The 25,680-nt window shown below is 57.4% G+C and overlaps 2 protein-coding genes and 1 long non-coding RNA gene across 19 annotated transcripts; 2 read left to right on the top strand and 1 right to left on the bottom strand.

Annotated features, from left to right (window-relative positions):
* Window positions 1-281: 281 nt before the first annotated feature.
* Lmntd2 (lamin tail domain containing 2) lies at window positions 282-6,724 on the top strand. 14 transcript variants are annotated; one of them, XM_040283870.2, is made up of 16 exons: window positions 282-419; window positions 1,856-2,001; window positions 2,305-2,502; window positions 2,589-2,741; window positions 3,288-3,375; window positions 3,462-3,617; window positions 3,962-4,030; window positions 4,127-4,209; window positions 4,532-4,800; window positions 5,010-5,100; window positions 5,193-5,382; window positions 5,464-5,583; window positions 5,668-5,864; window positions 6,118-6,266; window positions 6,342-6,394; window positions 6,481-6,724. In XM_040283870.2, the coding sequence occupies exons 3-16, from the start codon at window positions 2,324-2,326 to the stop codon at window positions 6,634-6,636; spliced, it is 1,953 nt and encodes a 650-aa protein (XP_040139804.2). In that variant the 5' UTR covers window positions 282-419; window positions 1,856-2,001; window positions 2,305-2,323; the 3' UTR covers window positions 6,637-6,724. The 14 variants fall into 14 exon arrangements, 12 of the variants coding, with proteins under 12 accessions (XP_040139804.2, XP_040139808.2, XP_040139813.2 ...); XM_040283874.2 differs by lacking the exon at window positions 282-419 and adding an exon at window positions 479-1,112 and having other exon boundaries at window positions 2,305-2,481; XM_040283873.2 differs by lacking the exon at window positions 282-419 and adding an exon at window positions 487-868.
* Lrrc56 (leucine rich repeat containing 56) lies at window positions 6,658-25,548 on the bottom strand. Of its 4 annotated transcripts, none has more exons than XM_021721024.3 (12): window positions 24,261-25,548; window positions 22,089-22,276; window positions 20,818-20,905; window positions 20,028-20,088; window positions 11,103-11,199; window positions 10,832-11,032; window positions 10,001-10,184; window positions 9,480-9,641; window positions 9,340-9,404; window positions 9,027-9,166; window positions 8,692-8,840; window positions 6,658-7,577 (listed from the first exon to the last, which is right to left on the bottom strand). In XM_021721024.3, the coding sequence occupies exons 2-12, from the start codon at window positions 22,266-22,268 to the stop codon at window positions 7,282-7,284; spliced, it is 1,623 nt and encodes a 540-aa protein (XP_021576699.1). In that variant the 5' UTR covers window positions 22,269-22,276; window positions 24,261-25,548; the 3' UTR covers window positions 6,658-7,281. The 4 variants fall into 4 exon arrangements, with proteins under 4 accessions (XP_021576699.1, XP_040139816.1, XP_021576697.1 ...); XM_040283882.2 differs by having other exon boundaries at window positions 22,089-22,273; XM_021721022.3 differs by lacking the exon at window positions 24,261-25,548 and having other exon boundaries at window positions 22,089-24,254.
* LOC144376927 (uncharacterized) lies at window positions 15,760-18,956 on the top strand. The gene is made up of 2 exons (XR_013437272.1): window positions 15,760-16,993; window positions 17,818-18,956. It is a non-coding gene; the product is annotated as an uncharacterized LOC144376927 (long non-coding RNA).
* Window positions 25,549-25,680: the final 132 nt, after the last annotated feature.

The following is a 25,680-nucleotide window of genomic DNA, read 5'->3' as shown; positions in this document are numbered from 1 at the left end:
TAGTTTGGCTCTAGTGAGCACTTCAATACATCCCCACTTCCCAAGTATCCTCGTGCCCCGCCCCCACTCCCGGAACGAGGCGAATCATTAACCAGGTCCAGGATTTCCTGTCCCCCGTCACCTGGCTCAGAGGACACTGCCCCTTCCCTCCCGCGGTGGTCCCCAGGCACCCAAGAGCGCCCCCACGCACACATAACGCCATCAGCTACCATGGGAACGCCTCCCCACGGAAGGGGCCGTCCCGGGGCCCAGAGAGGCTGAGAACCGTGACCCAGACTCGGCCTCGGTCCCACCGCCCCCAGGACTCCCCCAGCAGCCCCTCTGGCCTAGCCCGCACGCTCCCCGCGAGGCCCCGCCCCTGCTGCGAACGCCGGCCGCGCTGGAACCCGTCATCCCCGCTCCGAAGCGGGTGGGTGCAGGTGCGTCGCAGCGCTCTCAAGTCCTCTCCCCAAGCCCGCGGAAAACTCCTTAGCCAGAGCCGACGCCTCTGCCGGTCAGGGGCAATGGGGAGGCTCGGGAACCCAGCGAGCTCACCTGGGCGCTCGCCGGCCTCGGGGATCTTGGTAGTTCGGCGCCGCCGCAACCTGCAGCCCCAGCGCCGCGGCGCGCCCCGGCCCCACCGCTTCATTGGCTCGCAGCCCGAACGCCCCGCCCCGCCGTGCCCCCATTAGCTCCGCGGCGCGTGCCTCCCGCCCCGCGCCCACTCCTATTGGCTGCCTCCGCCCGTCCCGCCCTATTGGCTCACGGCCCCAGCGGCGCCCAGGTGTGGGCGGGGCGAGAGGTGGTACCCCGGCGCTACCGCACCCTGCCCCACAAACCACGCGGAAGCGCGTCTGCAGCCGGGATCCGAGGGCGGTCCGTCGGGCAGGTGTGAGGCCCAGCTCCCGGACCGACTTCCTCCTCAGCCTCCTGGTGTAGCAGGTTCTCTTCCAGGGAGCGGCGCCGGCCTGGGATCGCACAGCTTTGGAATGCGCCCCAGGGCAGAAGGGCCGGAGCCGCTCCTTCCTTCCTCGACTCTCCGCAAGGGGTTGGGCCACTCGGACCCTGCTCCCTTGAGGCCGGTGGCTCCTGGGATTTGGAGTTACGGGAGTGTGAGCCCGCGCGGGGACGAGGTGGAGACCCGAGGGCAGGACAGACGGGTGGGCTTTTTAGCTCTGGTGCGGGAGGAGGCCGCCTGGGACAAAGGCGGGGGTCTCTTTGTTTGAGGCTCCTTTCCGGCCGCAGTGAGGCCCACTGCCCTCCTGAGCTGTGGGCGCCCAGGCCTTCCCCCCACAGTTAAGCAGGCTCCAAGCCGCTCTTCCATATCTCCCTTGCTGTCCCGCTGGGTGAACCCATGCCAAGTGTTGGCCTGGGCAACTCAACCTCGTGGCACCCACTCTGCCCCAGTCAGACAGTCGCTGCATGGGGGCTTTACCTTTCCCTTCCTTGCTCAGCAGGGGAGGCCCCACCGGAGGGAAGGTTGGAGGTACTAGTGATAGGTGCCCCACCTCTGGGCCTGACTTGTCCTGCGGGACGTCTGTGTGTGTGTGTGTGTGTAGATGCTTGTGAAGCGGAGGCTTCCAGCTTGGGAGTTAGGGAAGTGTCAGACACTGAGGCTGGAGGGAGGTGTGCCTCTGCAGGCTAGAGTTCTGTCACAGCCCCTCCTCTGGCTTTTCATCCCCCATCCTCAACTCCTTCACCTCCAAGTCAGCGCTCCCGTTTTTTCCCACATCTTGGGATATATCACACCCAGACTGGTCTCCCCCCAGGGCACCAGAGTCCCCACTACTCACTAGTCACCACCAGCTAGGGAGGGGCTGCGGGGGTCCAATGTGGTCCCCCAGGCCTGCCCAGCTTAGCCTCTCACATTCCCCAGGTTGACCAGTCCAGAACTCAACGGAGGCCTTAGACCTGGTTCTCCCTGGAGGTTCCTGGTAACAGCCCCTCCCTTCTGAGTGCCAGTATCCATGGCAACAGTAGAGAATCCTCTCTCCCCAGGCCTGCTAGGAGCCCAGGCCTCAGGTGAGTGCTGGGCACGAGGCTCATGGTTGGGGACACAACTGAGGGTCACAGGCAAAGGGCCATAACCTTTGACTCTTGCTCTAGGCAAGGGAAACAGGAGGAACAGGGAATGTGGAAACATGTTATCTGGGAGTGACCTGCTCCCTGGCCTGAAACACATATTAGGATACCCACACGACTAGCAGTTCCTCATTCTGTGGGGTAGACACACATAGCCTCCTCAGAGTGTGAACATCTATGAACCAGCAGTGCTGGAGAGCCCTATAGGGTGCACACCTGGACACAAGCTATTACCTCTCCCAGCTCCTGAGAAACATCAAGAATGGCCCCGGAGTCTGGCCAGCAATCTGAAGAAAAGCAGGAGCCACGAACCCCAGCAGATGGAGAGCCAGTCAGCGGTGATTTGGGGCTTCCAGCTGGCACACCTACAGACACAGTGGTTCGCCCATGCCCCCAGAACACCAAGACCCACTCCACACGGTTGGCCTCTGTCCACCTACAGTAAGGAGGAAGGGAGGGATGGCCAGGTTTCTGGGCAGGAACAACGACAGGGCCAGGCCTGATCAACAGGGGTACTGGCACTACAGGTTAGCCCCCGAAGCACTGGACCCCCGCACCTTGCGGCTGCTGTGGGAGCAGCGAGAACTAGAGATCCAAGCGCTTAGGTGGGCCATCCGAAATGGGCCACATGCCCGGCACTGTCACATCCTGCAGGAGGTGTCAGGACTTCCATCTGAGAGGTCAGCAGCAAAGCCACCAGCCCAACCCAACTTCTGTCCCATCCTAATTCCTGGTTTCTGTCCTACACCAATTCCAACCACTACTTCGACTCTTACCTGGACCTTTACCTCTGGCCCTAGTCCTTACCTAGCTGATGCTCCACCCAAACCCTGAATGTTACTGTCCTATAAACATTTTTTTTTTAATTTTGTTTTTAAAGAGAGAGAGAGGTAGAGAGAGAGAGAGAGAATTTTAATATTTATTTTTTAGTTTTCGGCGGGCACAACATCTTTGTATGTGGTGCTGAGGATCGAACCCGGGCCGCACGCATGCCAGGCAAACGCGCTACCTCTTGAGCCACATCCCCAGCCCTGTCCTATAAATTTAACAGCCTTAATCTTGAGCCATTGACCCCTGTCCAGATGGGTCAGGACTTACCTACCCTGCTCTGGCTGGCTGCACTGTGTGCCCTCCGTATGGTGGCAGTGGGACCCCTAATTTGCTGCTCACCTGACCTCACCCCAGCTGACCCAGAGGTGGGGCTACTGAAGTTGCCCCTCCTCCAGGAGCTTCCACAGTCCAGACAAGTTTCTACAGGAACAGGTGGAGAAGCTGACCCTGGAGCTGAAAGCACAGAAGGAACAGGCCCAGCTGGTGAGGGGGTGGGGTCAGGAAGTAGGCAGGGCATGGTCTGGGGGGCGGGGCTGCAAGAGGCCCCTAACCTGGTGGCTCCTGAGCAGGAGAAGGAGCACTTAGAGGAGCAGCTGATGCAGACTGTCAGCATGCTGCAGCAACTAGAAGCCCAGCTGCAGGCCTTCCAGAAGTCCTGCCTCCTGCAGTTGGCCTGCTCCTCCTGGGTGGGTCGTGTACTCCGGTCCCCAACTGGCAGTGTGGAGGTGAGCCAGTGCCCAAGGCCCACAAGCCGTCCCTGGCACTTCCTAGGGTGGCCAGTATGGCTCTTTCAGGCAGGTGCCTCTGCTGGTGCTTCTGGCTTGCCTTGGAAGCCTGCCCCTTTCAGGCTACTTCTGCAGGGAAGAATCATGTGGCTTGCAGTTTTTCCCACCAAACCTGCCCTGGTGAGGTCAAAGAGGGAGGAGTACTGTCTGGAAGGGGTGATTTCCCCCAGCTCCGCATTTCATTTGGGGGATGGGTGCTGGGAATTGAATCCAGATCTTGGTGCATTCTAGGCAAGTGCTTTACCGCTTAGCTAATCCTCAGTCTCGGTGGTCCCTTCCTGCAGGTGGTTACTGCAGAGACTTTAAGGGATTTCAGTGACTTCTCTGAGAATGAGGCTCCCACTGCTGGAGAGGTGAGCAAGACCCCCCATGTGAAGACTCCACATGCCTGACCAGGATTCTGGAGCCCAGCAGGAGGGCAGAGCCTCAAGCTTTTACTTTCTGACCAGGGTTTCCGGTTGGAGGATATGGACTGGCACAGCATCGCCCTCCAGTACCCTAATCTCTTCAGTGATTCCAGCACAAAGCAGAAGTAACTGCACTGGGCCCAACTCCCCAGGGGCCAGGGGAAATGGGGGGTGGTCTTGGCAGAAATGGACCAAGTACCTGTTCTGTCCTTTGGTGTCCCCAGACAAATCATGTAATCCCTCCAAGCCTCAGCTCTGATCTTAGAGTTAACTAGGGATGAAGGGAAGGGGCTCCTGTCATCACTGCCTGTCATGAGCTGGATCTGGGTCCTGGGCACCCTGGGCACCCAGAGCACCAGCTGAATTGCCTGCTGCTTTGGGAGGCCGGAAAAGGGTAGAGCCGGTGCCTGGGAGCCAGAGCATCCACTGACCAGAGCATGGCCTCAGGCAGCCCCAGCAGTCCCCATCACTGGGAAAAGGGGGCTCAGATTCCTCTGTCGAGCACCTGGAGAAACATCCCAAGAACCTGGAGTGGAGCTCCCTGCCCTGCATGGCCACCAGCAGCTCCGGAGGTGCTGGCTCTGACTCTAGCAGCTGCCAGCCGGTCGTGCCTTCTAGAGTGCAGAAGGCCTCAGGGTACCCGCCCCAGACAGAAGATTTGGCATCTTCAGAGCAGATCCCCACAATGGCTTGGAGCTTTGGCGGAGATTCGGAAGGTGGAGTGGGGTGCATCTCTTTCTCATCCTCCTATATCCCTCTCCCATCTTCCTCCAGATCCCTAAACCAGGTCCTTTAGTCCCTAGGGTCCAGCCATCTCCCCTGCCAGGGATCTGACCTCTGGCGCTGCTCCCTTCCCTCTTGGACCCCGCCTGCTGTAGGACCATCCGTGTGAGGGCTTCCCTCCCCAAAGGGCTCCTTTCCCTAGATCTCCTGAAAACCCACTCACAACCGCCCAGCAAGACTCCCGAGGATCCCTGCACAGCCCCTGGCCACCGGCGTGTCAGTCACCAGCTGAGGTGAGGAGGACGCCCAGCCAGGACTTACGGGCAGCTGTCCAGGTGGGCGGAGCCCTTCATCAGGCCCTGCCCTGCACCCCTCCCCGCCCCAGCCCCACTGGCTGCTGCCTGAAGATCGTGGCAGTCAGCCCACAAGAGAAGTTCGTCCGCGTCCTTAATGAGTCGCCGGAAGAGACAGTCGACCTGGACGGCTTCTTGCTGCAGCAGCTGGAGCGCGGCTTCCCGGTGTGCCTGTACCGCTTCCCGCCGGGCACACTGCTGGCGCCGCAGCACCACATCACGGTGGGCCCTTCTGTCCGTGAGCCCACCTGACCCTGTCATTGCCTGCGGCGCCCCTCAACCAGTGCCCTCTGCCATCCCCAGGTGTGGGGCCAGGGGACCAGCAGCACCAAGAAGCAGCCCCCCTTGTCCTTGGGCCAGGACGCTGGCCTCTTCCACCCCAGCCTGGGCTGCTTGACGCTCCTCCTGAATCCCGAGGGCCAGGTTCGTGCCGGCCCAGGCCCAGGAGGGGCTCGGGTGGGCCCTGGCGGGTGAGGGTGACAGAGCTGCCCCTGCTGGCCCCGGCAGGTCCTCAGTGAGCACCAGACTCCACACCGTGTGACTTCAGGCTCAAGGATCTTCACTGACAACACTGACTGGTCCATTGACCGCTTCCCACTCTCCAAGGCCCGGCCTGGCCCAGACACAAGCGGACCCCGGAGCCGGCCCCGACCCCCGGGGAAAAGCCGGGTGCGGGAGACCGGCGCCCGGCGGCGGAGGCCTGGGTGGGCACCCCGAGAGTCCCTCCATCCTGTCCCAGCAAGACCCATCGCAACCCCCTTCAGGAGACCCCTACCCCACCTTCTGCCTTCTAGGCCTGGCCTCCACTAGAACCACTTCCTGGACTAGTACTCTCCATGATCAACACCTGCCTCGCCAGCCCCCACCCAGGACCCCTTACCAGGACCCCTGCACACCCCTGCAAGCCCCTGTACCTCCCCACGTTTGGAATCCCTTTAATGAGCCTCTTCCTGGCAGGCTGTGGCCTCACACCCCCTTGCCTCCCAGGATGCGGGATATCTTGCCACTCCTAAGCACCTGTCGGCCTTTCCACCTGCCAGAGGTGCCCACGAGGCCAGAGGACAGCCACTCTGAGACTCTGGAGCTCCTGCCTCCCATCATCCCTGGTGAGCAAGCCCAGAGGGAGGGGTGAGCGGGCAGCGAGTGGGCTGGGCTGACCCCATAGCCATTGTCCCAAACAGAGGCTGGGCTGTGTCCCCAGGACTGCCCCACCAGGAAGGAGTGCAAGGTCCGGGTGAGTGCGTGCCCTGCTGTCCCTGGCAGACACTGGTTCCCACTGGCATGCCAGCTATCCCTCCCCATCCACACCTCCACCCACAGCTTTCAGGCCCTGATGCTCCCCAGGTGTGCCGGAAAAATGTGGACCGAAGCTGCCCCATGGTGACCCTCTCAGTGCAGAGCACAGCTGAGAGTAGATATGGCTTCCGTTTCCTCAGCTGTCCCCCCATCACTGTGGACACATGCCGACGGGTGTAAGGCAGCAGGGCCAGGCAGCAGTGCCAGCTGCATAATTTATTGAACCAATGTTGCCTACAAAGTAAACTGCATTTCTGTAAACCTGAAAGTCGAAAATGATTCTCTTGTTTTTGGGGCATCCTGCCCCCAGAGGAGGGACCTGCACCTCCCAGCTTCTCAAGGGAAACCCCACAAATCCACCAGGGATGGGAGGCCTGGCTTTGCCCATAGCAGCCTAGGGCAAGCAGGTGGGACCCTGGGCTGCATCAGTGGAGAGAGTGGTTCGCAGCCCTGAGGCTCCTGGAGAGCCCAGCTCCAGGTCCTGCCGCCTAGCCCAGTCTGCCTCTTACCAGGCCTGCCCCTTTGACCATTTCTCCTGGGAAGGCTAGGCCCCATGCAAGGGTGGGCAGCTGAGCAGTGATGGGGAGCTTGGGCTCTCCCTACCTGGACCTAATGTCTGTTCTGGCCTCTGATACCTGCGGACTGGTCCCAACTTCAGGTTCCTCTCTGCACCAAAAGGGGCCTCTTCAGGGCCAAACCCACCCTCCATCCCCACACCTGCCTAGATGCTCCAGGGTCTATGAAGACAGAGTCCTTCTGGGGCTCCCATGACCTCACTGGCACCCCTTGGCCCCAGTCCAGGTGAACCTGGCAGTTGGTGGGGGCTTACACTAAGGGAGGGAGTGGGTGGGGGTGATAGGGTTCAGGTGGAGCAGGTAGCAGAGGCCTGGATGTCTGGCTGCTGGGTCTCCTGTTGGCTTTGGGTCTGGGTACCCCTGGGCTCAAGCACTGAGGCCTGAGGTTACCTCCAGGGCTCCCACACAGGCTGTCCAGTGCTCTGAGCCTTCGCCCTCTGAAAGACAGGACTGCAGACCCCCTGGGGGAGCTGCTTCCAGAGTCAGGTGGCATTGGGCACTTGGGAGCAGAAGGGATCAGGTGAAATCCCACGGTTCTGGAATGCTCTAGAAAGCCAGAAACAAGGCAGCCTGTCAGCGAGGCCCTGTCAGACAAGTAGGCTAACCTGTCTGTGGTCCTGCAGTCTAGAGGTAGGTAGGTGGTGGCCTGCTGGGGGAGGTGGCCCACCGTGGCCCCCGCAGGCGGCAGCACCCCTCCTCCCATGCCACCCCTTCTGCCCTATTTCCTGTGCTCCTCAGGGAAGCTCTGTCCCCCAGCCATCTTGCTTAGACCAGCCCTCTAAGGCAGGCACAGAGGCCACAAAGCCTGGACTCTGGCTTTGGGTCATCTGGGTCTAATTCCTGAGGCTCGGCTCACAGGCTAATGACCTCAGGCCAGTTCCTAATCTTCTGTTGTAGCGTGAGGCAGGTGTCAAGGGTCACCCAGTGCCCACCTGGACCTGGCACTGTCCCATATTGCCCCTACTTCATACTCCAGCTACCCTTCCTTCTGGCCACCCTGCTTGCCTTCCTTAAAGCCCTGCTGTCCTTGTCCACTGAGTGGTCAGCTGTGGTTCCCTCCTGGCTATCTCAGGCACCCTGCTTGGGTATCAACCCCAGCCCATGGAGGGCAGCCTGTCCCCAACGCTGAGAGTTGCTCTGCTGACTTTTAAGTCTCTGCTCCTGTTGCCCCTGCCTGTCCCTCCTTAGGTCTGCCTGCTGATCTGCGTTTAGGGCCTTTCTGCTTTGGTCTTGGGCACTCTGAATCCAGGGTCCCTCTGCCAGAGCACTGCCTGGCTTGACTCGGCATGTCCTCAGCCCAGCGTGGGTCCTGTCTGGGGTGAGGTGGGGGTCCTTCCCTGCCTTGGTCTCCCACAGGGCCTGGGGGCCTCTCTCCCAGTGCCGGCCATGAGAACTGGGCATGTCCAGTGGCACATCTGCTTGTAGATGGCCCTGGCTCATCTGTGTCCCCACCTAGTATGCCGCCTCCTTTGGTGCGGACTCCTTTGGACTTGGTCCACACCCCTTACGGAAGGACTTTCTCTCATCCAGCCCAGGCAGCCTTGAGGTCCAGTGGCCTCCCAGAGCCCAGCTGAGGAATGGGCCATACCTACACAGGCTGATCCTGAGGTTTGGGGCTCCTGTCCCCAGGTGGGCAGCACCTGACAAGTGGATCACCCACCTGTGGGGAAAGTACCTGAGGCCAGGCTCATGGGACTAGGGACAGTCTTGGGTCCAATCTGGTCCTCTTGCTCTTCAGGGGCCCTCCATGGGTCCCGGGGGGCTGCAGCTCCTTCCTGCTGGGACTCCGTCTGCCTGTGGGGCTGGGGACTGAGGGAGGGAGAGAGGGAAGCTACAGCCCCTCTTGGGCCCAATTCCAGATGGGTTCTGTGACCAACTCAGATCATCTGGGTCCAGTGACTGCACAGTCAAGGCACCCAAGCCCAAGCCCAAGCCCCACCCCCACAACAGAAAGGGTGCACAGTTGAGGGGACTGGGCAGGGGAGGAGCACTTACCACAGGCCAAGCTCCCTCCAGGCCTGAAGCCCCACCACAGTTAGGAGGTCACAGGTGTCCGCAGGGCCAGGCCCTGGGGTGGAGGGGCTGGTGGCCAGATGTGACTTGAATGGAAGTAGCTGTTCCAAGGGTGCCCAGTCCTGAGGAAGAAAAGAGCTGGTTTGGGAACCCTGGCCTAGGACTGGCAGGAGCCCTGGACCCTGGTGCCCAGTGCAGGAGGGGCTGTGTGATGGTCCATTGTGTGGGGGACGGACTCTGGATGCTGGTACGTGGTGGGACGGTCCCCACCCACTTTGAAGGGTGGAAGGTGTACCTGGTTCTGACGCCTGCGTTCCCACAGGCCTTTGGTGGGGTTCCCGCAGAGGACTTGGCCGGCACCTGGAGGAGAGGGCATGTGATGGGTCTGCTTTGGGGTCAGGGGGATGTGGGGTCAGGCCAAGGTGGGTCAGTTACCATGAGTGAGGCTGCTGGTGTGGTCTTCTGGGGCCATGTCCTTGGGAAGCAGGCGTTCTGGCAGGACGCCCCCAGGGACCAGCAGGGACAGGGCCCAGGGCTGGGTCTCAGGAAGGGAGAATGCTGGATCAAGTCTCCGGATAATGGCTCCATGGGAAACATCTGCCCAGGTCAGAAACAGAGGTCACTAGGGCCCATGCCAGCTGGCCAGCCCCAGCCCACAGAACACAGCTCTCACCCCTGAGAATCTCTGAGCCCTAAGGATGGCCTCTGATGGTCCCTTCCTTCAAACTCAGACCTCCTCCCTCTCTGATAAATAGAGAGGCCCGCTGGTGTTGACCAAAGGGACAGCATCCTGGCCTGGAGGCCCATGTGCCTGTGCTGGGGGCCAGGGGTTAAGGCTGGGGGAGGGCACAAGGTGTAGCTGTCCATCTCTGAGAGGCCTGGGGTCTAGGGGAGGCCTCTCCTGGAGTGGGGTACTGCGGCACAGGGCAAGGTTTCCAGGGGGGTATCTGCTCTACCTTGTCGGGGGAGGAAACTGTCCAGCACTCGGCCTTCCTTGATGGCCTCCTTCACTATGAGCCAGTCCTGGCTCAGCTCCTGGGTGGCAGGCAGGTCAGTGTGCATGGTGGACACCTCATCTAGCACTTGTAGCTGGGGGATGAGCTTCCTCACCTCCACCCTGTAGTTGTAATCCTGGGGTGCCTACAGTATAGAGGGAGGGAATCAGGCCTGGGCCCATAGGCCCTTTAGGCCACTTGTGTCCTAGAGCCCCAGATCCCTGTGGGGCAGGACGGAGGGGTCAGGGTGACCCTGCTGGACCCTAGGGACAACAGGGACTGAGTTCTCGCCTATCCAGCAATGCTTTCTGGCCCACCAAGCTGCGCTGGGCTCAGGTGTCTGATTCAGTTGAGCAGCCACTGTGCACTGGATGGATTCTGGTCCCAGCCAGTAGCACCACCACGTGGCAGTCGTTGGGATGGGCAGGGTGGGGTCAGGGCCTGAGGGTCCAGTGCTCCCCAGGCCTGTGGTGTGTATGTGGCAGGCTCACGCAGAGCACACACAAGCCCATTATGTGAGTGCACGCCCTCCTGGTGTGGTGGGCCTGTGGGGGGCAGTGGTCTGGGTGGCTCCTTGTGACCTGTGTACGTACCCCACAGGCTGTGGGCATGGGTTGGGTGGCACGGCACATGCACGTGTGATCCTCGTGGGGTCTGGTGGAATGGCTCAGGAGGTAGCCTGGCCGCACTCAGGCCTCCAGTGATAGAAAAGGTGGAGCTCGTGGTGAAGAAGCCCTGGGATGCAGTGGACACAGAGGCCCTTGGCCCATGGGCCCCTCCTAGCACGCACACCTTGTTGAAGTGTCCAGGGGCTGGCTGCAGGCACACCGGGTTGCCCTCCAGGGTGAGTGTGGTGAGCTGCGGGCACAGCCGCAGGCTGCACACCTGCCCCAGGTCCTCCACGCTGTTGCCTTCCAGGTCCAGCACCTCCAGCTGCTCCAGCAGGCACAGTGGGCTCAGGTCCGAGATGTCATTGTAGGAGACGTAGAGTTCCTGGGTTGGCATGGGGACTTCAGCTGGGTCTGACCCGGGCCCAACCCTACCCCAGATGCTGCAGACCCACCTTTAGCACGGGGAAGGAGCCAATGCCATCCAGGTCTGTCAGGCCACAGCGAGCTAGCCACAGCACCTGCAGGTGGCTCAAAGAGGTGCCGAGGTCTCTGCGGAAGGCAAGGCAGGACGGTCAGTCTGTCCTGGACTGGAGGGCCCTGTCTTTGGCCAGAGAAGGCCTTTGCCCAGCCCAACCCCCAGTTTGGCTCCCCCTAAGCACAGGAACAGTTGTGACTGAGGAAGGGGCTCCAGAGTCCCCCTCCCTGTCTGCCCCTTCTGGTCTCTGGCATGGTCAGAATTTCCCCCACCTGCTCTGACCACTGGAGGGTCTAGGCCTGGCCCAAGGGAGTTGCCTCTACCCTGGACAGCTTGACCCAGCCCTACCTGTGCCTACTGCCATCCCTTCCTGTCCAGCCTCTGCTGCAGCCCCAGGGCCTCCCTGCGTCCCTGCAGCACATCACAGGGGCCCACATGCCACCTGGAGCCACACTTGCCGCTCTGCCCAAGGGGACGCTCTTTCTCCAGGGTCTGCAGTGCCGGTCTGTTCCCTTCCTCTCCATGAAAAGGCCTCCTCAGTGTGGGGCTCTCTGCGAACAAGCGAGACTCTTCCGCACCTGGGCAGCTGCGTGCCTCTTCCTCCAGCTCCTGGCTCCCCTTCGTGAGGTCTCACCCACCCTGTGTCCCGTCAGGGTTTTTTACTTTTCCTGCAGGGTTGTATTTCCCGATATCCACACTTGCTCTGTTCTCTTTCAGTTGTAAATTCATCGTTGGTCCTGTCTTTTGCTTTAAATGGCTTTTCCATCAGCTCTTCCCTTGCTGGCATTTGTGCCAGCTGCCTCCTTCAGGAGGCTCAGACTCCACAGCTCTAACTCCTGGCAGGTTCCCTCTGAGGCTGCAGCCTGCCCTGCAGGGGCCTAGTGGGAGGGGTCTCCTCTCACCCTCTTTGGCTTCAGGAGTTTCCATGGGGAAATCTGAGGAAAGACTCACTTTTGTCCTTACAGGTAACTTGACCTCTGTTTTTCATATCTGCCCAAATTCCTGCCTTTGCCTGGAAGTCCAGTAATTTCATTTCTCAGAGCCAGTGCTGGACATGTCCCTCCTCTCCAACTGCAGATGAAAGACTGCTTTTACTTCTGACACGTGTCCTGAATTCCTGACATGATTTTTTCTGTTTTCTTGTTTCAGTTCATCTCTGCAGGAATTCACCTGTGCATGAATCTTCTCTATCTCCCTCTCTCGATCCTTCTGAACTCCATTCATCGACAGTGAACTGCATTCCCCACCCTACATCTTGCAGGTTACAAGCCTTTCCTGAGGCGTGGCTGGTTGTCCGGATCCCCGGGAGCTCTATGGCTTGGGTCCACCCCTTCAGAGCCTGCAGTGACCTGTGGTTCAGAGCATTCTGGTGGGTGGCTGTGGGTGACCTTGTTTTTTTCTGGTGGTCACATGACTTCTGTTGTCATAAAGGAATGAGCATCAGGAAACAACTTGGATCCAATAATAGGAAAATTATGAGATACTTTGAACTAATGACAAGAAGTAAAACATAGGCCATTTGTGGGTCCTGCCCAAGGTAGCAAGTGAAGAGAAATCCAGGTCTTTGAATGGATTTATCAAAAAGCCAGGAGGGTTAGAGCAATTGAGCCAAGCCTTCGCTCAGGGCACTAGAGACAGAAGGACCTAGGAAGGAAGGTCTGACGGAGTGAGGCTGGACCAGCCCCAGGAGCCCCAGAGCCCCAGAGCCCCAGAGCCCCAGAGACAAGGGACAACGGGCAGCCCAAAGCAGGTTCTCCTGACAGACCTCTACAAATGACCAACAATAAGAAAAAATAAATCCAGACAGTTTAAAAAGAAGCATGATGACAGCCCCAGCCGGAATGTGAGACAGCAGAGGCCACGTGAAAAGGCATGTCCAGCAGCTCTGAGCACTAGAAAAGCAGCAGTACAGAGAACGGGGTTAGACCCATGTCATTTAGGAAATCTCTAGCTCTGAACCGATTTTAAAAGTATATTAAAAGCATCCTGGAATAGATAATTTCTATATTTTAAGATATTTTTTCATTCAAGAAGTTTCAAAAAATAGAGGAATTAGCTGGGTGTGATGGTGCACACCTATAATCCCAGGGACTCAGAAGGCTGAGGCAGGAGGATCACAAGTTTGAGGCCAGCCTCAACAACTTAGTGAGACCCTGCCTCAAACTAAAGGGGGACTGGGAATGCAGCTTAGTGGTAGAGCACTTGCTTAGTATGCATGAGGCCCTGGGTTTAATCCAGTAATAAAATATAGTAGAGCAACTTTAATAAGAACAAAAAAACCAGAAGAGACACTTCATGAGTCAGTTCTTGATTCCAGAACCAGAAAAGTACAGTAGTAGGAAATAAAAGAACCAATACTTATGGAAATAGATGTGGAACTTCTCAGTCAATGTCCCTTTAACATTACAGTTAATTTAAAACAACTCAGCACAGTCTAGTAGTGTCCATGGATAAATCACCACCACTGCATCTACTGAGAGAACTCGGGGTACCCGTGGCCTGGGGGCAGTTTCACCTGGGGTCATGTGCCCCCTGCCACACTTATTAGATATGGAAAATGAAAAAACCCAAACTAGTGAGGCCTGGGAGAAGGAAGCGAAAAAGAAAGGCATACATTGATAACGTTTGTCTCTTCTAAGAGCAATCCGGGAGAAGTGTTCCTTCAAACCTAGAGTGAGTCTCTAGAAACACTCATCTCTTCCAAGATAACTCCTCTCCAGGTGCTGGCCGCCGACCCCCAAACCCCAAACCCCAATTCCCGAGTGCCCAGACTGACCTGCTGAATAAATCACCCGTGACCTGTATGAGCCCAGTCCCCCCTTTGTTCAGAGGCTCATTCTCCACCAGGAGATGGTCCATTAGAACCATGACTCCATTCCTGAATCAAGGTTTTTGGCTGCTCTGTGAAGGTTGCCCAGTCTTCTTGTGCTAACCACCCTGAGCCAGCCAGGACCTGCTGTGCCACTGTCAACACGGTTCTGATGGCCTGGCTGGAGATGAGCAGCCAGAGCCTGGGACGGGAATGGAGAGCCAGAGCTACAGAATTTGCTGCTGCTACGAGGGTCACACAGGAGCCCCAGATGAATTGGTCAGATGTGGGAACGAGGACAGGAGCTCAGCAAAACTGTCAAATACAGCACAGTCAAGACAAACAAAGTGCTTCTATTGATTTTTTTTGGGGGGGGAGGGGCAGGGAATTACAGGCGTGTGCACCATGCTTGGCTGTTTCTTTTGATTTTTGAAAGTGATTCTAAGTCAATATAGCATTTCTCTATATTTGCAATAAACAAAAATACAACAGAAACAAGACTCTATTCAAGATGCCATTCGTACTGTGCTGTGAAGATGCTGCTTTAGAGGAACTGGGCCCCCCAACTCTGTCCCAGTGTGGGGGTTCTGGTTGTTGCAGTCACAGGCCTACTCCCTTGCCAGTGGTTGGAGTGGGCACTGTGTGTGCTGTGGCTCTTGGCACAGGGCATGAGGAAGAATGCTGGGATTTGTTCTGCCTACTCTTTCCAGGAGACAGGGGCACATTCTCTGCTCTGAATGAATGTCCCACAAAGTCCTATGCTGGCATAGACCAATGGAACAGAATAGAAGGCAGACAAACCCATACTGCTGCAGCCATCTGATTTTCTACAAAGGTACCCAAAGCATACATTGGAGAAGAGACAGCCTTTTCAATAAAGGGTGCTAGGAAGACTGACTATCCCCTGCACAAACATCAACCCAAAGTGGATCAAAAGACCTCCAAGTTAGACCAGAAACTATGCAACTCCTAGAAGAAAACATAGGGTCAACACTCCAGCCTTTAAGCACAGACAACAACGTTCTCAACAGGACCCCTAAAACTCAGGAGTTAATTAATGGGATGGCACCAAATTAAACAGCTTCTGCACAGCAAAGGAAACAATTAGGAATGTGAAGAGAGAATCCATAGAATGGGATAAAATCTTTGCCAGCTACTCTTCTGACAGATATTGATATCTAGAATATTAAAAAGAACTCAAAAATTTGACACCACATAACCCAATTAATAAATCGACAAATGAGCTAAACAGACACTTTTCAAAAGAAGTAGTACAAATGGGCAACAAATCATGGGAAATGTTCAGCATCATTAACAATTAGGGAAAGGCAACTCAGAACCACACTGAGCTGTGGCCCACACCCGTCAGGAGGGCCGCCATCAGGGTGTGAACAACACATGCTGGAGGATGCGGGAGAGGAACCCTTTACACTGTGGGTGGACTGTGAATCGGCACGACCCCCGTGGAAATCAGTAGGGAGGCTCCTAAAAGACCAGGCAGGGACCCTCCACGTGACCCAGCTGTCCCACTCCTCGGTATTGACCCTGGGGAGTCAGAGTCATCTCACTACAGTGACACACACACACCATTCCCAGCAGCCAGCCCAGGTGTCCCTCGATGGACCGGTGGATAAAGAAAAGAGGTGTATATACACAATGGAGTTTTAGTCATAAATGAAAGTATGCCATTTGCATGGAAATGGATGGAACTTGAATTTTGTTTTAAAGATTGCAGTAAGTTATACTAAGAGAGAGGGGAGGGAGGGAGGGAGGGAGGGAGGGGGAGAGAGAGAGAGAGAGAGAGAGAGAGAGAGAGAGAGAGAGAGAGAGAGAGAGAATTTTAATTTATTTTTTTGTTCTCGGCGGACACAACATCTTTGTTTTGCAGGTGGTACTGAGGATCGAACCTGGGCTGCATGCATGCCAGGCAATCGCACTACCGCTTAAGCCACATCCCCAGCCCACTTGAAAGTATTGTGTTAAGTGAGATAAGCCAAGCTCAGAAGGTCAAGGCCCGAGTGTTTCTCTCATATGTGGAAGCTAGAGAGGAAAAATGAAAAGGAAGAGGGGGGCAGATCTCATGAAAACCAAAGGAAGGTTAGTACAGCAGAGGAAAGGCCAGGGGAGAGAGGTCTAGAGGGAGGGATGTTGGCTAAATGTATGGATAGATTGTGTACATGTACCAATACGGAACAGCAAATGTACTCCTCCTTACAACTATAATGCACTGGTCAAAAATATAGAAAAAATAAAGCCCTTGGGGCTAGGGATGTGGCTCAAGCGGTAGCAAGCTTGCCGGGCATGTGTGGGGCTCTGGTTTAGATCCTCAGCACCACATAAAAATAAAATAAAGATGTTGTGTCCACCAAAAATTAAAGAATATTAAAAAATTATCTCTCTCTTAAAAAAACAAAACAAAACAAAACAAAAAAGCAAAGCCCTGTGCTGAAGTCCTGACCCCAGCACCCTAGAGGGTGCCCTCACTTGGAAACAGGCTGGTTGCCGAGGTAACAGAGATGGCAAGGTCACCAGGGAAGGCCCCTCTCCAGCATGACAGGTGTCCTTGTGAATAGGAGAAGTCTGCCCGAAGACACACGCAGGGCGCACATCACGTGACAACGTGACGATGGAGCCAGAGGTTGGGTTACGTTCCCATTGCATAAGGAAGAGGGGCCGAGAAGCCGAGAAGCAGAGACAGCCCTTGCAGCCCGGGCGGAGCCAGTGCCCCACACCTTCAGCTCTGCGCCCAGAGCTCAGCGTCGGGCCTCCAGCCCACTGTGTCGTTCTCTGGCTTGTGGTCCTTTCTCACAGCAACACTAGTCCACCAGGGTTAAGAAGCCTCTTCCCCATGAGGGGACAAGCACAGTGACAGGCTACACCTCCTGTGGAGGGGAGCCAAACCTCTGGCTGGACTGAACTGTGACTTGTGGCACCCCCTCACTGCAGAGCCCAGACGCCTTGCCTCCCCAAGCAGGGTGCTGTGCACAGGTAGAGAGCACCCTGACCCACAGGCTTCCCAGCAGAGGCTTCAAATGCTTTCCAAAATACAGGAAGAGCACGTGAGTGGAGAAGCGTCCGTGTGTTGGATGTATAACCCCCATGTTAGCATGCAGATCTTCTTAAATGTCAATAAAAATTCTAGAGAGATTAGTGTGTGCATGGGTGTGTGTGAGTGTGTGTATGTAAGCTCAAGGGCCTGATTGTAAAATTCAAGTGCAAGAATAAGTATTCAGGACTAGAAGGGCAGTGAGGATGAGGTTTGGCATGTATCCGGAGGACAGTGTGGCGTTGGGAGTGGAGTGGCAGCTGGCACCTCATGCAGGTGTTTGCATACACACACGGCCTGACCAGCACCAGACAGGACTCTAGTTAGGGAACGACAGGTGGCCTGGCAGACGGACCCACCACACAGTGAAAGCAAGCTGGTCCCTACCTCCTGCCACCGTCAGTGGTGACTTTGCAGTTCACTGGGTTAAAGGCCTGAAAGGCAGAGTGAGACCACACAGCAGACAGAAGATAAAGCAGAATTTTTGCAGCCTGGGGTGTGCATGACCAGAGCTCTGGCCAGAATTGACAGATTGGGACAAATCAAAATGAAGGCTGAGGGAAAAATCTTAGAGTCTAAAGTACACCCAGAATACACAAAGAACTCCCATAAATCAATAAGGAAGGACAGAATTCACCCAAAAAAGCGAGCGCAGGGTAAGTGAAGGGAGGCCCGACTTCTCCAGCGAGGAGGGATGCGAGAGCCACGGGGGTGCAGGGAACTTGCCCAGGTCACCTGTGGAGCTCCTGGGCATGGTCTTGGCTTCTCGCCTGGGAGCGCACAGTGGCAGCCGTGCGCCTGAGCCCTGCCAACACTCTGTTCTCTCTGCTGAGCCAGAGGCTGGGTCCCGGCAGCCCACGGGTCGAGGACACTTGTCTTCATGCCTGTGATGTTCCTGGGGCTGGATTCTCTCAACTTCTGAGGAACTGACAACTGCTACACTACAATCATCTCCCGCTGCCAGGCGCAATGTCTACGCCTGTCACCGCAGCAACTCAGAAGACTGAGGAGGCAGGAGGATCCAGGATTGAGGCCAAGCCTGGGCAACTTAGTGAGACCACGTCCCCAAACAGAAAATGAAAAGTGCTGGGGTATGGCTCAATGGTAGTCGAGCCTGCGTGGGCCCTGGGTTTTGTCCCTAGCTCTGGAAAAACAACAACAAAAAAAACCCCAGCCTGTCTTCCAGCCCTTATAATACTGACATGGGGTGTCTGCAACAGCTGCAGCTGGCTGAGCTACAATAGCTAAGTGATACGCTTATGTTTCACCTCCACCACGCCCGGGAGAGTGGCCCTATTTAATCAGTTTTGTTTGAGAAATTCCTCTTCATTTTCAACCTGTAGAAGCTGGTAAGCACCATTTGGCCAAGTTTCAAGATCTGATAAAGGGTCACTACGTGCTTCTCCCCTCCCTCTTCTCTCTCTCTTTTTCAGGACTGGCAGTTGAGTTCAGGGCTGCTCTACCACTGAGCTGCACTCCAGACCTTTTATTTTGGGACCGGGTCTTCCTGAGTGGCCCAGGAGGGCCCTGAACTTGTGACCCTCCTGCTCTGACTCCCGAGTGGCTGGGATGATAAGCATGGCCACTGTGCCTGGACCTGGTCACTCTACTTTTCACTACAGTTATCAAAGAACAGCATGCACTGTCATAGAATTGAAGGTCTGGAACCCCTTGGACTGTTCCGTTTGTTCCTGTGGTGTCACAGATTCCTTAGTTTTAAGTCACTGGCGCTGTCTTTCCTGGTTTCCATCTTCATTGGTTTTCCGTTTCCGAGGTGTGCTGGGGGAGGGTTGCCTGTGTCTCTCCTGTTCCGTGGAGCTGGTGCTGGCTCTATGGGCCATGGCTAGGGCAACAGCTTCTGATTCTTTCCCTGTATCAGATATTTGCATGTTTTGTTAAATTCTATTTGATGTCTATTTGCTATTTGATGTCTATTTAGGTATAAATAAATAAAATTTAAAAAAATTAAAAAGCAACAGTGAGGTTGCATAATAAATACCTTTATCATCTCAACTGGAAATAACTGGATATGGCATGTGGAGCCAATTCAGAGACGTGGAGAACTTTCCAGAATTCTGGCTGAAACTCCCCTGCCTTAAGTTGCCGGGCTCAGGCACACAAGACAGGCAGCATTGTCACAAAGACTCCTTGGCTCAGACCCCAAAGCAATGCCAGATATTTCTCTGGTCTGTTCTTTCCAGTTCAATGAGATAAAAAACTGAAAGCTTGTCTCTTTTTGAATGCCACCCTTTGAGCCAACTGTTCTGGAGCTCTGGTGTGTGCCGGGCCCACCTCAGGAGTGGCGCACTCTGCGTGGTCTGTGGTCTGGCCCTCGGGGAGGGTGGCTGCAGGCTGTGCCCACCTGCTCTCCCTGCCAGGCTCACCAGCTGCCTGCCCTGCTCCAGCCCTCACAGTGCAGCTGACAGCCAGGGCTGAGGCCAGGGGTCAGGGTCCCAGGCCCCTCAGGGCTGAGGTTGCTTTGCGGTGTCTGCCAGAAGCCCTCACAGGTCAAGGTCTCTTTTCATGGGTTGGTGAGCACCTTGGGGCTCGTCAGCCCCAGGACCCAGTATCCTCACCCTGACCCAGGCCTGGAGCTCTGGGTGTGCTCCACAGTCCCACGGAGCAGGTGCCTCCCACAAATGGGGGTGAGAAGAGTCAGGTGTGCCAGCCTGGACCCACAGGGCTGAGGCATGAGGGCCAAGAGCCAGGGGCCACAGGACCCCAGGGGGCACGGCCCCTGGGGGACCGGGCTGGCCAGGGTTCAGACTCATCTTCTCAACAGGGACCCCTCAGTAAAGACCCTGCCCCTCGGGAGACACCCCCACCTTGGAGGGAGCCCACACCCCAAAGAATGTCCCATTACCCTTCCTTGTGCCCCAGGGAGTTAGCAGCAGGAGCCTGTCTCCCTGGGCAGCCAGCAGCTTGAGGCTGAGCTCTGGGCCACTTGTCCTTGACCCAGCCCAGCCCCACAGACCCCTGCCCCAGCCCTTAAATCACCACCCCACCCCACTGCCTCGGCAGGACCCTGGCTCAGGCCCTTCACTCACCTGAGGGAGCTCAGGCGGCTGCCGTTCAACTTCAGCTGGTCCAGGTTGGGCAGGTGGACTCCTGTGTGTCACAGGAGGAGCGCTGGGCCTGGCCCTCACCCTGCCCACCCTCACTCACGCCTCCTCCCAGACACAGCACCCCTCAGCCCCGTTGCTCCCCAATGCTGCAGGACCAGCCTCTGGGCAGAGCATCTCACCACACTGTGGGGGGTGGTACTGTTGACCAGCTGTCTCCCTGCATCCTGGATGGGCAGGCGGGGTGGCTCCTCTAGCTGTCAGTGGGCCCTATTCTGTGGGGCCTGCTTCAGGTGATCCGAGCACTCTGTTCCCCAACCACTGAGGGGCCACAATCCCACACAGCCTAGCCGGAATAAAGCACATGCCTCACTAAGTGGCTTAGAGCCTAAGTTGCTGAGGCTGGCTTTGAACTTGCGACCCTCCTGCCTCAGCTCCCTGAGCTGCTGGGATTACAGGCCTGCTCCACCTCACCCAGCATAAATCAGGAATTATTTCAAAATAAGTTTTGGGAGCACCTGCCACCAAGGTGTGGTATCTGGTGGGCACGTTTTAACCTTCACTACTTGGCGATGCTGGCATGGGTGTGGGAGCAGAGTCCTTCTGAGGGCAGTGTGAAACATGAACCAAGCCTAAACCTCTGCCCCTGCCTGGCTCAGATCTGGGTCCGTCCAAGGTGTCTGCCAACATCACCTTCAGAGCCAGAAGGACGTTTCACAGAGGGGCTGGCCTCGACCACGGTGGGCAGGGCAGGCCCTGGACAGGCAGTGCTTACCGAAGTTTCCCAGGCTGCTCTCACGGGTGTCCACACACATTTCCAGCACCCGCACCAGCTGGAGGTTGTCCACCTGGGCCAGGACCCGCTGCAGATACCAACAGGGGCGTCACTTCCTTCCCGTTTCCTTCACACCTTTGGCAGTGGGGCTCTGAGGCCCACGGGAGCAGGTGACATGTACGGCCCTGAATCACCACATCAATCCGGGCCAACGATGGCCCGGCTGGCAGAGTGCAAGTAGATGTGACCTGAGTAGTGGTGGTGACTGGGGTTGGTTGGAGGCCACTGCCAGGGAAGGGCCTGTTCTCGGGGTGAGGCTGTAAAGGAGACCTTGCAAACAGACCCAAAGCACAGGCACCAGGAGCTAGCTCTGCCAGGCATGCTGGCTACAATCTGTGGGCAAGCTGGCATGCTCTGAGCCACATCCTGGGCCCCTGCTGGTCACTCTGTGCTGGGTCTCCTCAACAAGGTATCTCCTGTGTGTGCAATATAAGTGTGGCCTGCAAGATCCTGGGCCCCTACTTGCTGTGGGGTTAGTGGGAACCTCAGGGACGAGGTAGACCTGCAGGTCATTTTGAAGGATGGCCTGGGTGACGGGTGATGCTTACACCTGAGGGAGTCCTCTCCCCTGAGATAGCCAATGATGCATAGGAGGTCCTGTATAGGGGAGATACAGTGTTTCCCAGGAGGACTCTGCAGATCTTCTAGAACTCAGGGTTAGGGTGCAACAGTGAGTCCTCACACAAGGTTTTGGGAGAAGACTCCATCTGATGCCCAGGCACAGTCAGTGCACTCGCATGGCCCCCACCTCATCCTAAAGGTCTGATGGGTTGGGAAGGGCATGAGAGCCCTGGCCCTGGGAAAGCAGGCCACAGACCATCTCCAGACGGCCCAAGGGAGGCACTCCAGTGGGGGCACTCATGTCCAGCCAGCTGCCTGCAGGCACAGCCCCCTTCTAGGCCTGATTCTCTGCACCTTGCTCTTCTGTCTTGCCACCAGAGCACCCACTGGTGGAGTGAGAAGCCTCCTCTGGTTCCAGGACAGTGGTCTCAACAAGCACTTACAGAATCCTGGCCTGTCAGGACCTGGGAACATCTGCCATCTAGGGCTGGTGGTGCTTTGGGGGCTGGTAGGTCCCAAGATTAGAAAGGTAGAGGGCCCCTAGCTGTGACGGCTGGGCTGAGGGCAGGCTGGGTATCAGCAGAAAAGGGGCTCAGGACGTCACCTTATGCAGGCCCCTGTGGCCAGAGCTCCTGGCCTCTGACACTTACCAGTCGAGCAGGGGACAGGTGCTCCAACAGTTGCTCCCTGCAGCTGTCCCCATGGCTGCCCAGGGACCTGCTCTGTGGGCAGGGGTTGTGCAGGCCCTGCCAACTCAGCTCACGTACATGGACACTGGCTGTGTGTGGCCGAGGCCCCTGGGATCCATCCCGGGCTGGGTCCATCCACATCCAACCTGCTGGGAGAGGCAGAGGGCAGGGCCTCCAACCTTCTGTTCCTGCTCCTACCTGAGGCCGAGTGAGACCCTGCATAACCGCGACGGGGTCCTTACTCCACCAGGGTCCCAGCCTGGCCTTGCCTAAGGGGCTCGGCTTAGCTTTACCCCACCTGGTAGCCTCACGGTCCCTCCCTTAGCTTTGACTTAGGCCTCTTGCCCAGGCCCGTGCTCTCGGGGTCCATGAAATGAGTGTTGGCCCATGAGGGCTGTGAGCCTAGAGGAACTGGACCTGCCGGCCAGCAGCAAGCTGTTGCTCACAGGCTCCTCAGGCTGCCCCAGGCCCTGGGCTGTGGGTCCTTCTTCATCTGATGGTCTCTGAGCCTGGCCCAGGACCAGGGTCTCAGGCATCCCCCATTACCCTTGCGCTGGCTGACCCCCACCGACAGGCAGTTGCTTTCTGCTGTGGGCCAAACACCTGGGCAGGGGAGTGGCATGTGTCCCTAGGTAACACCTGTGAAACAGTTAGGTGGGCTCTTGTCCAAGCCACTGTGCCCATCTGGACTGGGCCAAAGACAGAGCACCCAGAAATAAGCAGGGTCAAAGGTGATATGGGCCATCAATTGGGCCTGGCCCTTAGGCCCCTTGCCAGGCTCATCAGGTGTTCTCCTTAAACATACAGAAGACTATGCCTGGCCCCAGACTCTGGACTCAGATCTCTGGGGTGAAGCCAGAACCCCACCCAGAATGTTCAGTGTCCTTCTCCCTGGCTACCTTTTTGTCCTGCCATCGAGGCTTGACTGACCCCTCACTCCTGCACTCCCTGCCTGCCCTTCCTAAATTTATTTCTCTGATGACCCTTCCATGGCCCTCCTAATTTAATGTTTGTTCAGGTGAGTGCATGCCTCGCCCATAAGATGTGGACCCCACGTAGGCTGGACACTCTCCTGCTGTGTCCACAGGGCACAGAAGAGGGCACTAAAATTTCTGTGGAAGGAATCAGTAAACAAGGCTTAAAACATTCTGACCACAGCTTTTATCTATTAACTTTCTATGGACATTTAAGATTCATGCTCTCCTTTGTGTCTGCAAGTATACCCTGAAGCAGGGGAATAGTGGTCAGCTGGGCTTTGATAGCAGTAATGGAAGGCAGTGTTAGCCTCTGGGACAAGACATCTGGGCTCTGTGGGCATCAGTGGCCCAGTCTGCAGTGACTCATATACCCATAAAACAGTGTTATGGACTTTGCAGCCATAACATGTGCTTATGCACTTTTTGGAAATTAAAAAATTAAAGAATCTCCCCTGTTACCTATCTCTAGCCTGAGCAAGCCCCAGCCTGCAGGAGGAGCTTCACTTCGCCCCATAAGGTGTTGTGGCCTGCACCCTGGGCCGGCCAGCTGTAGGCGCAGCCTCTACGCCTGAGAGCAGCTAGCCCAGGGTCCTGCCCAAAGCTAGGCCTGGAGGGCTAAGTACCAGCGCCTTGGAATCCAAGGCCTGGTGGTTGAAGGTTGTGGCACCAAAACCCCTATTATACTCCCAGCCCAATCACTGTCCCCAGAGTCAATGCACTGACCTGAACCTGCTATACTGGTCCTGCCTGTGCCCAGCCTGCCCTGTCGCTCTGAAACTCCATGCCCTGCAAGTTAGAAACCTGGGGCTTCTCAGTCTTCACACCCCAGCCAAGTGCCAGATCCTGACTCATCAGCTCTGAGGCCCCTTCACCCCTCCATCTTGGGGGGGGGCAGGTCTCACGGCAGAGTAGAGTAGGTCCCTGCCCCTGCAAAATTTCTGTCTAGGGGCAGGGATTGTGGCCCTTCTTGTCCCTGAGCAGGGGTCCTCTGTCCTAGCAGAGCCAGGGGTGGTGGGCAACGTGGCCAGGAGGCCATATTTGATATCTGGGGCAGTGGCTGGATCCCCCACTGGCTCAGTAACTTGGTCATCTTCCGCCACCTGGCCCAGGTTCCCCCTGGCATGAGGAACATGGCAAGGTTGCAACCAGCTCTCACCTTAAGGGTGGGCAGGGTGCCCGGCCCTGGGGGCGCGGCCCTGGGCCCCTCTGCCGCCGCGCTCTCTTGACTCCCGGGTGTTCTTTCCGCGGCGGGGTTGCGGGCCCGGGAGCCATGGCAACGGGGCGGGGCCTCATCTTCATACCCAAATATTCACGAGCCGGTTCGGCGGCTGAGCCCCGCCCCCTAGCAACCGTTGCCGGGTACGCGACCCGGACCCCGCGTGGTCTTCGCGGGCTGGCGCCGAGATTCGCGCTCTCTGGCAGGGTGGGATACCTTGAGGCCGCCAGGCTCGGCGGCGGGAGAGGGTCAGCGAGCCTGCCGGCTAGGGACGCCCGGCCCACAGTCCCCAGCCGCCTCCACGAGAGCGGGGTTTGGACCCCCGGCGGCAGCCTGGGGCCGCGGGTCGCGGTTTTCCTAGGGATACCATGTGGAAATTCATATATATATTAAACGTCTTTTGCACCGGGCGCGGTGGTGCACACCTGCAATCTTAGCGGTTCGGGAGGCAGAGGCAGGAGAATCTCGAGTTCAAAGCCAGCCTCAGCAAGGGCCGGGCGAGGCACTAAGCAATTCAGTGAGACCCTGACTCTAAATAAAATACAAACTAGGGCTAGGGATGTGGCTCAGTGGCCAACGAGTGCTCCCGAGTTCAATCCCCGGTACGAACACACACACACACACACACACACACACACACACACACACACACACACGTCTTCGGCGTCTCCACCAGTGCACCTCTGTGTTTGCGTGGGGGGGGAGACCTCATTTCGCCTCCTCACGGTGACTTTAGAGTTGGACTGGCGGGTCAGTTCGTCAAATGGCCACACTGAGATGCTGCAGGGTGGAACCTGGGGCGCGGGGGGCTCTGCTCAAGTTGCGGGTGAGGCCTCAGCATCACAGGGAGGGGTAGGATGGCAGACCCGCGGCCACCTGGGGGCACCGGGCAAACCCAGCCTTCCTCGAATCCAAGCCCGGGGCGTCCGCGGTGCTGGCCCTTCCTGAGGCTCAGCACCACCTCTCCCGACTCCCGGACTCTCCTTCCGCCTTCGGGCGCCGAGGCCTCTGGGTGGCAAACACTCCGGTGTCGTGGAGGCTCCCAGGCAAGGTCTTCCCAGCAATTGCCGCCTGTCCCCGGAATCGTCCCGCGTGGCACCGGTGCCCAGTTCTCTTCGGCGCCCGGAACTCAGGCCCGCGCCTCCAGGAGCTCAGCCCCAGGGCCCCTCTGGGACACCGCCCTCCCAGACTCTCCCGGAAGCCCCGCCGCCCGCGGTTTCTGACAGACGGGAGGCTCAGCCAACCGCAGCGGGGCGGGGCGGGGCGGCCCTGGGGCGGGGCGCGACCGAGAGCAACCAATGGTCAGCCGCGCTAGGCTGACGGACGGACCAGGGCGGTGGGGAGGGCGGGGCGAGCGCAG

The sequence above is a fragment of the Ictidomys tridecemlineatus genome, chromosome 4, assembly GCF_052094955.1.
Source record: "Ictidomys tridecemlineatus isolate mIctTri1 chromosome 4, mIctTri1.hap1, whole genome shotgun sequence".
Lineage (NCBI taxonomy): Eukaryota > Metazoa > Chordata > Mammalia > Rodentia > Sciuridae > Ictidomys > Ictidomys tridecemlineatus.
Note: the sequence above shows the minus strand (reverse complement) of the source record. Positions and strands in the feature narration are given on the sequence as shown.

What these genes read in the sequence shown, in the direction of transcription:
- Lmntd2 (XM_040283870.2), top strand. Translation starts at nt 2,324, where the DNA reads ATGGCCCCGGAGTCTGGCCAGCAATCTGAAGAAAAGCAGGAGCCACGA. An exon ending in TTGGCCTCTGTCCACCTACA is followed by an intron (nt 2,503 to 2,588) that starts GTAAGGAGGAAG and finishes CTGGCACTACAG; the next exon opens with GTTAGCCCCCGAAGCACTGG. An exon ending in TCAGGACTTCCATCTGAGAG is followed by an intron (nt 2,742 to 3,287) that starts GTCAGCAGCAAA and finishes CCCCTCCTCCAG; the next exon opens with GAGCTTCCACAGTCCAGACA.
- Lrrc56 (XM_021721022.3), bottom strand. Translation starts at nt 22,349, where the DNA reads ATGCAGGGTCTCACTCGGCCTCAGGTAGGAGCAGGAACAGAAGGTTGG. An exon ending in AGCCGCCTGAGCTCCCTCAG is followed by an intron (nt 11,200 to 20,027) that starts GTGAGTGAAGGG and finishes TGCCTTCCGCAG; the next exon opens with AGACCTCGGCACCTCTTTGA. An exon ending in GCTCCTTCCCCGTGCTAAAG is followed by an intron (nt 11,033 to 11,102) that starts GTGGGTCTGCAG and finishes ATGCCAACCCAG; the next exon opens with GAACTCTACGTCTCCTACAA.